The sequence below is a fragment of the Neopsephotus bourkii genome, unplaced genomic scaffold, assembly GCF_033783945.1.
Source record: "Neopsephotus bourkii isolate Nb327-2 ecotype Australia unplaced genomic scaffold, CSIRO-AGI_Nbou_v1 NB_948, whole genome shotgun sequence".
NCBI lineage: Eukaryota > Metazoa > Chordata > Aves > Psittaciformes > Psittacidae > Neopsephotus > Neopsephotus bourkii.
Window position 1 is genome coordinate 125,752 of NW_026901442.1, and position 10,864 is coordinate 136,615.

At 40.6% G+C, this 10,864-nt stretch overlaps 1 protein-coding gene across 1 annotated transcript in view; it reads left to right on the plus strand.

Moving 5' to 3' along the window:
* Positions 1 to 10,078, plus strand: part of FCHO2 (FCH and mu domain containing endocytic adaptor 2) — an 85,704-nt gene extending 75,626 nt beyond the window's left edge. The window contains exons 23-26 of the mRNA XM_061358599.1: positions 3,282 to 3,481; positions 5,590 to 5,654; positions 7,450 to 7,614; positions 7,846 to 10,078. Coding sequence (XP_061214583.1) covers positions 3,282 to 3,481; positions 5,590 to 5,654; positions 7,450 to 7,614; positions 7,846 to 7,868 — 453 coding nt within the window. The 3' untranslated portion in view covers positions 7,869 to 10,078. The remainder of the gene's footprint in view (positions 1 to 3,281; positions 3,482 to 5,589; positions 5,655 to 7,449; positions 7,615 to 7,845) is intronic.
* Positions 10,079 to 10,864: the final 786 nt, after the last annotated feature.

Genomic DNA, 10,864 nt, shown 5'->3' on the forward strand with positions numbered 1-10,864 from the left:
TGTCAGCAAAAAATCGTTGTGAAAATTCAAAATAGACACCTCAAAAGAAGAGAGATTTGCTAGGCCTACATTGAAATACTTGAAGGTCTGAGACAACTGTCTACATCTGTCGTGGTTTAACCCCAACCAGACAGCTTTTGCACTTACTCCCAGTGAGTGGTGCCAGGCTGGAAGCAATCGAGGCCCACGTTAGTCCCCCCCCTTCCCCAGGGGCTGCCCCCCCCTTCCCCGCTCCCAGAGGGATGGGGAGGAGAATCGAAGGAATGCAACTCCCACGGGCTGAGATAAGAACAGTCTAGCAACTAGTGTACAATACAAATCACCACCGCTACCACCAATAACAACAATGATAAGAGAAAATAGCAAGGGAAAGGAGTACAATACCACCCGCCGAACCACGAGTCCGACCCGGCAGACCCCCTGTCCTTCCGGGTAACTCCCAGTTACCTCCTGGGCATGACGTGCTGTGGTATGGAATACCTCTTTGGTCAGTTTGGGTCAGGTGTCCTGTCTCTGCTTCCTCCCGGCTTCCCTCCTCCCTGGCAGAGCATGAGGCTCACAAAGTCCTTGGCCAAACCAAAACATCATTGTTATCAGCTCTGTTCCCAGCCCGAAAGTCAAAACACAGCACTGCACCAGCTACCAAGAAAGAGAAAAATGACTGCTACTGCTAAACCCAGGACATTATCCACCCCTTATTCCATACCATTCACGTCATGCTCAGATCCCACATTTTCAATATACCACCACTCTTATCTAAGTGGACTCTCATCGTAGTGCATGGGCCAGTCCCCATAAAGCTGCTGAGTCCATCTGGTCCATGATGTCAGGCTCCATCTCTTGTAACAGTCTTTCAGAACAGGAGAGGCTGCGTGCAGTGTTCACACTTGTGAATAACCTGGGCAATAGTGTCCATTGCTAAGGCCACCCCTCGATCATGAGTCCATCTCGACGTTGCATCTCTGCTCTGATGGCCTTAAGGGTCATGGGCCCACCAGGCTCAAAATAATTCACTGTCCTTCCATCTCCAACGCTTCCAAAGCACTGGAGGGGCCCAGTGGACTAGATACTTGCCCATCCTGTCCTACATGCCCTGCCACTCATGGCTGTCCAGCCTTGGGGGAAACCTCTTGGTCCTCCCATATTGTCATCTAACTCCAGACAAGACCCAAACCCGACCCTGCTTAACTTTTGAGATCAAACAAAATGGCGGTGGGTAAAACACACTCTGTGCGTGTGCCAACATGCTGATCCCCATCACAATCAGCAGGCAGGTCCCAAGGATACCCAAAGGCCATTCAAAACCTTCAGAACTCTCAAACGATGCTGCTGTACTTGTCACTGGGGCTGGTGTAGCTGCTGTGCTTGCCAGCTCTCCCACCACCAGCTTCTCTTTTCCTGAGTCCAGCTCTTCCTCCTCTGCCTCGCTGGGAAATGCTGCGGGGTCTCCTGCGTCCTCCTGGAGCTTGGCGGGCGGCTTCTGGGGAATGCTCTCGGCCGTCATGGGCATGGGCTCGGCTACGGGGCTCGGCTCCTCTGCCGCCTCCTAACGCTGCTCGGCAGCCGCCTCCTCCCACTCCTCAACTGCCCTGACCTCCTCCACCGGCAGCCGCACCCTGCTGGCCTCCGGTCCCTCTCCCGCTTGGTCCCCGGGGCCGCTCTCCCGGGCCGCTTCAGCAGCCGCCAGCCGCCAGGGCCGCTCCCCCTCAGCTTCCCAGAGCCTCACGCAGACGGAGGCGAGGGCGAGGGCCAGGACGGTGAGGAGCAGCCGGACGGCCAGGGACCAGTCCACGGCCACGTCCGTCCCACCCTGCTGCTGGAGCCCACCCGTATTACAAGTCATTGCCATAAAGTACAGTGAGACAAAAACCTTAGCCCAAGCCCCACACTTGATAAACACTAACACAGTGGGCATGATGTGCTGTGGTATGGAATACTTCTTTGGTCAGTTCGGGTCAGGTGTCCTGTCTCTGCTTCCTCCTGGCTTCCCTCCTCCCTGGCAGAGCATGAGGCCCACAGAGTCCTTGGCCAAACCAAAACATCATTTTTATCAGCTCTGTTCCCAGCTGAAAGTCAAAACACAGCCCTGCACCAGCTACCAAGAAAGAGAAAAATGACTGCTACTGCTAAACCCAGGACAACATCAAAAACCAAAATAACTTGTCAGTCCAGCTATTAATAACATTATGGTTTCCAAATTCTCCCAATATAGTTTAAAATCTTGGCATACTGAATCTATAAAAAGCATGTTAGGCACACAGAATTCCTGAGAAAAATGGAAGGAACAAAACTTTTCTTCAGATAGCAGAAATGAGTACTGTGGAAGAATACTATCATTTTAAGATCTTTACTGTCAGGGGAATATGATGCATTGGCACGCGGAAGTCATGGCAGATAGAAAAGGTTCTGGGCTGCCAAGGAAAGGTGAGAGGGGACACCAGGACAGAGAAAGGTACTCATGTAGGCTAGGAAGATGATGGAGATGCAGCAGGGCAGTAGCACAAGCTCCTCTAAAGAAGCAGCATCCAACCCTTCTACTGCAGGGAAAACACTGCTTTGAATACTTAAGAACTGTTTTGCTGGCTCCCTATCCCATAATGACAGGTATTAATAGCCCTGTGCTGCTGGCTGCTTGGACATTGAATTGGCATGGCACTCAGCTGCTAAGGATGAAGTCATTTTGCCACAAGCATGATTCACATGGGAGGCAGAACACAAGATTAAAACAAAACTATTTTGACAGAATAGCCAGGAAGGAGCCTCATAGACCAGAAAGCATTTAAACCTTTTCTTTCAATATTCATAGAATCATAGAATAGTTAGGGTTGGAAAGGACCTTAAGACCGTCAAGTTGCAACCCCCGCTGTCATGGGCAGGGCCGCCTCACCCTAGACTGTGTCACCCAACGCTCTGTCCAACCTGGCCTTGAACACTGACAAGGATGGAGCATTTAACACTTCTTTGGGCAACCTGTTCCAGTGCCTCACCACCTTCACAGTAAAAAACTCCTTTCATATGTCTAACCTGAAATTCCTCTTTAAGCTTAAACCCTCACCCCTTGTCCTATCACTGCAGTCCCTTTTGAAGAGTCCCTCTTCTCATTTTAATTTAAAAGAACAAGAATTAACTTTAGGCTGCAAGTCTTAAGAATTGTGCAATTAAGGGCTCAGAGATCAGTTGTTCTCTTGATCTTTTGCAGGATTTGTTACTGTCATTCCTTAATTATGCCCAAGAGGGGAATTCCTTAATTAAGCTACTTTCAATTGTTTATTCTTTCACAGGTATCTTCAAATGGCATCCAGTCCACCCCCTTGAATCTTGCAACTTACTGGAAATGTAATGCTAGCACTACTGATGTTAGAGTGGATTATAAATACAATCCAGAGTCTATGAATACGCCTAGCATGCTGTCTAATGTCCAGGTTGTGGTACCAGTAGATGGAGGAGTAACAAACATGCAGTCACTTCCACCTGCAAAATGGTAATATTAACACTTTTCAGTATTACTTCAGATTCATTTCAGTGTATTCATTAATGTCAGTCTGAAAATTTTCACTGAAACAGCTAATTTTTTTTTCTCTTGATAAGATGTGTAATATCAGATGTTTACAGATCGTGTGCACCCAATTCACATAAACTGAGACAATACGGACCTGTTCCAACCATGTAATACAAGCCTTTATGAAATCTCCAATGTTTGCTTTCTTTTGGCCAATAGACAGAACAGGCATTTTAATACAGTAATTTGAAACCAAAATATCTTAATGCTTAAAAACCATTTGTGTGTGTGTATAAATATATCCATATATTTGGATTATATAAAGAGATCAGAAAAAAAGCATTTCTTAAAAAGATTACTTGATTGTTCTGGCTTAAAAATTAGCTTTTAATTGAAATGGTTTTAAAACAAACCTCAGTAACTGAGGAGCAATTCATAAGCCAGGTAGCATTGTCTTTCAGTTCAAGCATCTTACAGATTATTGTCTGACTAGCAGCTATCTGCCACTGCCTTCTACGCCTGCATACACAGTAGTCCCTGAAAGTGAGACACAGATCTCAGGTAATTATGTTTCTACAAGTCTGCGAAAACAAAGAGGGTGGGACTAGGCAGGGCAGTACAGCTGTGGACCAAAAGGTGAGCAGAATTCAAACACTGCACCTGCAGCTTAGGAGCACATAGGTACTTGCCCACCTGTAATTCCTGGGCTGTGTATTTCCAAGAGGGTCTTTTTAATATGAAGAAGGTAATACCAGGTTGAAGGCATTTCTCTTCACTTTGACTGCAAGGCTTTGTTAACCTTGTTATTTACAGATCAATTTACCTTATGAAGAAAGGTTCAGAAGGAAAATAAACCTGATGCATTTGTTAGATGGGTTCTGATATTTCTGAAGGCAATACATTTCAATGTATTAATTGAACAAAGTAGTAATACAGTATCACTTTAAGTCAGAAAAAATCCTGGCCAGACTGAATCTTTCTTGACTTGGGATTTTAAGGGAGCAATACTTTAAACCAAATCAATGTTAAGATTATTCTGAGTAAGGGGAGGTTCAGTATCCTGCCTGAGTGACATGACTAGAACATCCGGTGAAGCCAATCTCCCTGCCCAGGCTTCTTCCACAAAACCCTCTGTAATGAAGCCTGAGTGAGAGCAGGAGCACCCACCCAGAACACCTAGTATTAGCTAGGAAGACTCAATGACAGTTTCATTATAGATTCATCAGATGAAGGCACATGAGCTCAGATTCTGTTTCACGCAGGCAACTCCCCAAGGATGGAACTTTGAGCCTGGCAAGCTGACCAGGAAAAAAAACTACAGTTATGTCCCAGCAGCTCCAGTATTATGTTGGGCTGCGTGTTTTGAGGGAGTGGATTGGGTGGTCAGGTTTGGGTGGGGTTTATAACTGGAGCATGTGCAAGTAACCACTATCATCTGTGCTACTTGCACGAGCATTTCATTCTGCTGCACCAATGCCAAAAGCAATTTCAAGCCTATCAGCACTTCATGCTGCTTGCAGTTTTAAGTTGTTGACTTTTTCTTTGTAGGACTGCAGCAAAATGCTCCAGAAGTTAAAATGTCATGTGCTTGGTGCCCTTTTCTGCCCCTTTACAGCATCAGAAGTTAGCTTAAACCCTGTTACGCCAACCAGTTTTACTAGAATGGAAATGGTATAAAATTAATGCTGCCAGGAGTCTTACATAGAGAAAGGCAACCAGCGTGCCTTCCCCTCATAGCATCATCATGAAGCATAAAGACATAGCTTTCGAATTACTTCAGTGGCTTTTGGCCTGGCCTTACCCTTTGAGACTACAGAGGGTTTTGAGTTGTCAAGCCATAGATGGGGCACTAGGCAGTCTTAACGATGTAAAAAAGTGGCGTGTACTTCTGAGTGCTGCTGCTCTGGGGGAGTAGAAACACACCTTTCTTTTTTCCTGATTGCATTACATAGTTTTCCACAAACTTATCTTAAAATTATGAAGCATTTTTGTAAATATCCATTTAATGATGTCTGTAAGATACCAGTGTAAATCTAGAGAAATAACTTACTAAAACTGGTGCTTATAACTAACATACTGTTCTTTTACAGGAATGCAGACCAGATGAAAGCATATTGGAAAATATCTAGCATTTCAGAGAAGTCTGAGAATGGAGGCAAGTAGAACTCTTTTGTTTTGTTTTCTTGTACAGGAAAGTTACAGCAGTAAATAGGTGATCAGCTTTAGCCTCTACACCCTCATGCCTGTTCACACATCTTTTCGTGCTGTATGCTCTTTACTAGTTCACCTTCTCAGTCAATCTAACAGTGAGATATCAAAATGTGAATTCATTAATTACCTGTAAAAGGAAAACAAAAAGATACGGAAGTCCTGTCCTGAGATAACACAGATGATTCTTGATCAGCATTTTGACGGTCTTTGTTTTGACCATATGTGACTCCAAGAAAAAAGATGAATCTATGCACATCTGCTCAGAGTGGTAATTTATGTAGCATTTTGTAAGGTATCAAGGGTTGTTCTCTGCCCAGCTGCCTTTCCCTGAGGTCTGGTTGATGTCACAGCCCTTGCAGCCTCTTCAGATGCATTTTCTTTCTGAATCAGAAAAACAGGACCCAAAAGGAGGCATCTTATCCCCAAGGCCTCTGTGCAGAAATGAATTCAGGGTGTAAAGGAAAGGCTTTCAGCCCTGTTAAGAATTTAATGAAGGCCACTATGAAATTATAGATTTGCTTTTAAGTATGACTGGTTTCATAAAGAAACCATCACAAACCTGGAAAGGGAGGACTTTATGCCTGCGAAGGCTGCAGAGTTGTGGTCAATGATTCAAACTAAATCAGAATTATTGCTGTAGCCTGGTGTGTTTTGTCCTTCACTGACCTTGCAGTTCTGTCTTCCACTATGATTACACATGGGTAGTCCTCTTTTTCTCCCTTTTCCAAACTGTGGAGCTTCTTTTAAAATAAGTCATACTAAAACACAAATGCAGCCCGAGGAAGAGCTATTGTGTACCTGCAGAGCAACCTAAAATGTGCTGCTTAGTGATGCGGATTGTACCTTGCATATGTTCAGTAGCCTTGCACCCCGGTGCTCCTGCTATATTCCCTTCTCTTAGCACCATCTTTCTTTTCCTTTTCCTTGAATATAAACACACAGTACTCACAATTCAGTGTTTTAAGAAGAAGTAATACTATGCTGGTCTTACACTTAGAGAAACAAAAGGAGAAGTTGCACAAACATTTTAATATTAGGGCAAATATCTTGAAGTCATCTTTATTCTGGTATACAGGGTGGTATGATTTGGGATTATTTTATGGTCCAACACATTATGTGAGCTCTCAAGTGGAGATGGAGATAAGAACAAAATTCCAAATCACTTGAATATATCAGTTTCTATACTTAGAGTGGAAAGATGAGCCAATTTATCAAAACTATGACCTACTGAAAAAATAAAGTGGACTTTAAGCCAAATTTATTAACAAGTAATGGCATAAAACAATTCCATTTATTAATTCCTGCTTTTAAACCAGTAATATCTCAGTTACTAACTTTACTCATCATTTAGCAGTTTCTGTTGCCTACAAATAGGAAGATGCTTTAAAGAAGCAAAAATAGTTGATTTTTGTTATTCCATTGTTAATTACTTAAATAAATATAATTTTTGCCCATCAGATATTTCAAGTAGTAGGTGATTACCAGGCTGATACACACATTATATATAATCTTGCAGATGTGTATCATTTCTCTGTAAATTATTCACTAGTCATTGTCTTCAGTAGAGTTTTGGAAAAAAACATATTTGCTCTCTTATCACCTTTGAACATTTATGTAGGACTGCCATTAGGAATAGATCTCAGTTGTCATCACTTCAGTTTCACTTCTTATTACTAAAAATTTTGAGAGATCATCTTGTTCTTGCACAACAGCAGCTTTTCAGTTTTGGTATTTTATAGGTTCTGGATCCCTGAGGGCAAAATTTGAAGTTTCAGAAGGACCCAGTAAACCAGCAACGCTTGCAGTGCAATTCATTAGTGAAGGAAGCACCCTTTCAGGAGTAGATGTAGAGCTCGTAGGGACTGGCTATCGGCTGTCCCTCCTCAAGAAGAGATTTGCCACTGGTAAGGCGCTGACATGCTTATATATTCATAATAGATATTATATATTCTGTAGCATTAAATTACAAAATATGAAACTGTTAAGTGGTACATAGTTACTCTTCATTAGAACATGGCTGAAAACTGTCTCACAGGTGTTTTGTTTTTCCATAGTTACTCAAACTGCTCCCAGAAAAATACTGACAAAATCTGTTTTATCTACTGACTGCAAAAAAAACTATGTTTATTTTTCAGGACGTTACATGGCAGACTGCTGATGTACCTGTGAAAGTCTTTGGATCGAAGGAGTGCAAGAAGCTCACTCTGCCTCTACCTGTTAAACACTATTTTAGCACGCATTAATTTTTCCAAAATGTTGACCCTGCTTTGAAGCTGAACTACAGAACAGAAAATGCACTTTTAAAAGTCATCTTGCAAACTTTTTTTACTTTAAAATAGCACTGAAGTTAACTTCAACACTGTCTATAAATGATCAACTGCAATATTTGGGAAAATTTGTTGAAATTTTAGTAAATTTATATAGATGAAGCCAAAATAGCAATCCATAGTTGTAATATGAAATCATATGTTATACTGTAAACATTAAGCCTAAAAATGTAGGAGAGGGAGTAAGAAATATTTGAGCTTTCCATAAGTAATATTAATTTTTCAGATTCTTAGTTGCCAGTTTTTTGAAGAAAGAAGAGGCAGTCTTGTGTAGTTTTTATCTACACATGCCACAAAACCAGCTGAGTTAGAGATGTATAAATGTAACTTGATACCCACATATCATGTGTTATTAACATGTAAGTCATTTTATATAGGGTTTTTTTTCCTAAGTGCAATGTGTTACAAAATTGCAAAAGAAAGCAGAGATCTACTTCTGCAGTTAGTAAATTTTGTGGGTGTTGTGATTGTTTGAATTAATGCTGTAGATTTAATTTATTTTTCTATGAACTGCGTAACATTTGTGCCTTTTTTGAAAAAGCTGGTGCCTATCCAATTTGTTATTCATGTGCCTCACTTCCTCTTACAAAGTTTGGCTCTTCAAGAAAGCACGGAGTTTCTATAATACATACAACTTTATAAAAATTATTTTGACTGGGATTTATTTAGAAGGCAGATTTGCAAAAAACTGGAGATTGTTTTAAAAGAGGCTTAAAATACTGGATTACTTCCTCATGGGGTAATTGCAATAAATGTGACTGTAGTAAAGGGAGATGCACCAAGCAGGACTTTGAAACTTTGAGATAGTAACTTTAATGTTACCAAAGACAAGAATACTGAAAAATCATTGAAGATGGTAAAAGCAAACAGCATTTCTCTTCACTTTGACTGCAAGTCTTTGTACTTTGAGTGCTTTTGGGGATGTGATTGTAACATAGTACTTTAGGAGGAATAGCATTTTAGAATTGTATTTCTTGGCAGCAGGATAACAAGTACTGCTATTTTTATTAGGTTTTTTTATAACCACCAATTTTAATATGTGTATTGTCATCTAGTCTTGACATTCCCACAGCCTAAGCACAGGGAAGTGACGTAGTAGTCACTACTTCATAAAATCTTTTATGTATTTGTATTATCAAGAGTTTTTTTGAGTGCTGAAATCAAAAGTATTCGGGCAAAATAATTCAGTAACCTGCACGTGGGAATTTTACATTACCGTTTTGAATACTGGTATCTATTTCAGATTCTCTGTTAAAACAATAAAATGTGTTTGAACTAATTTATGCAAAACCAGTAATAAGTTGGATTGCTGAGGCAATCTTTACAAGAAATTAAGCTTTGTAGAGGCTACATAAATGCTAATGTATACTACACACTTGCAGATGAGAGTTCCATTGCTAACATTAAGTACATACTGTACTGTAGAGTTGATTGGAAGAGTGTATTTGGCTCTTAATTTGCTAATCTTACTGAAAGGTAAATTTCTAACTCATAAAATGGTACAGTCTTTTTACTGGAATCTTAATTGTAATCTGCTTTGCAGTCAAACCATAGATAACATGACTATTTTATTAACAAAAACCCAAAACTGTATTGCTATCCTTAAGTATTACTTTCATTTCTAAGTTAAATGAAGTAGTTATATTTCAGCACTTTTAAACTAGCCTTCATTCAGGTGATTATACATACATTTGCATTGGGTGCAGGTTACAATTTTGAAGCCATACAAATTCGTTCAAACATTTTGTAAAGACATTAAAAAACAATGTAAAAAGTACATGTAGCTATCTGATGAAAAGAAACATATGTAGCAAGCTGGTTCTTGCTTATGTATACAGCAATATCCGTTGTAGCTGCCTCCTAAGAAAATTAGTTTGTAAACACAACTCTAAAGGATCTGAATTTTTATGAATTGTTACTTCGTCAGACTGTAAATTAGAGCATACAAGTTTGTCGTACAAAAACTGTAAATACTTCTGACTTTTCATAAAATGTAAATTAAAAAATGCACCCATAATAAACATGTAATATATAACTTAAATGCTGATTTATATTGCCTATACGTTTGCAGTTAGTCCCTCGCAGCTACTAAGCAGTAAGATAACAGAACAAAACTGTGCCTGTATTGAACATTCTGAAAGTGTTGATTTGACTCTTCAAAGGGGACTGTAGTGACAGTACAAGGCGGAAGGGTTTTAAACTTAAAGAGGTGAAGTTCAGGCTAGATACAAGGAAGTTCTTTACTGTGAGGGTGGTGAGGCACTGGAACAGGTTGCACAAGGAAGTGGTAAATGCTCCATACCTTGCAGAGTCCAAGACCAGGCTGGACAGAGACTTAGACAACACGGTCTAGTGTGAGGTGTCCCTGCCCATAGCAGGAGGAATGGAACTGTATGACCTTAAGGTCCTTTCCAACCCAACCCATTCTGTGATACGATTTTTAGATGATATGGGGTAGAGATAATATATGACCTCTTTTATATACGTAAGACAGAAAAGGTGGGTGGAAAGATGACTTCCACAGAGTTGCATTTTTACTAAACTGGAATGCCCAAGTCATCTGCAATGGCCAATGGCTCTACTGAGCTGATATGCTTAAACTATTAACTTACATTAGGCAAAACTGCAGATATGTTTATCAGAAAAATCTCAACTTTGTAGACATGAGCTGCTCTCCTTAAATAGTATTATCAAATGCTGTACACTCCCTAACTTCCTTAATAAGCCTATGTTTTGTTGAGTGCACAGGAAAAAAATCAGTGGCAAGATAAAAGTAGTTCTTTCGGATTTCTTATTTTCCACCAGTCTGAAAAAGTAGATGATTTAA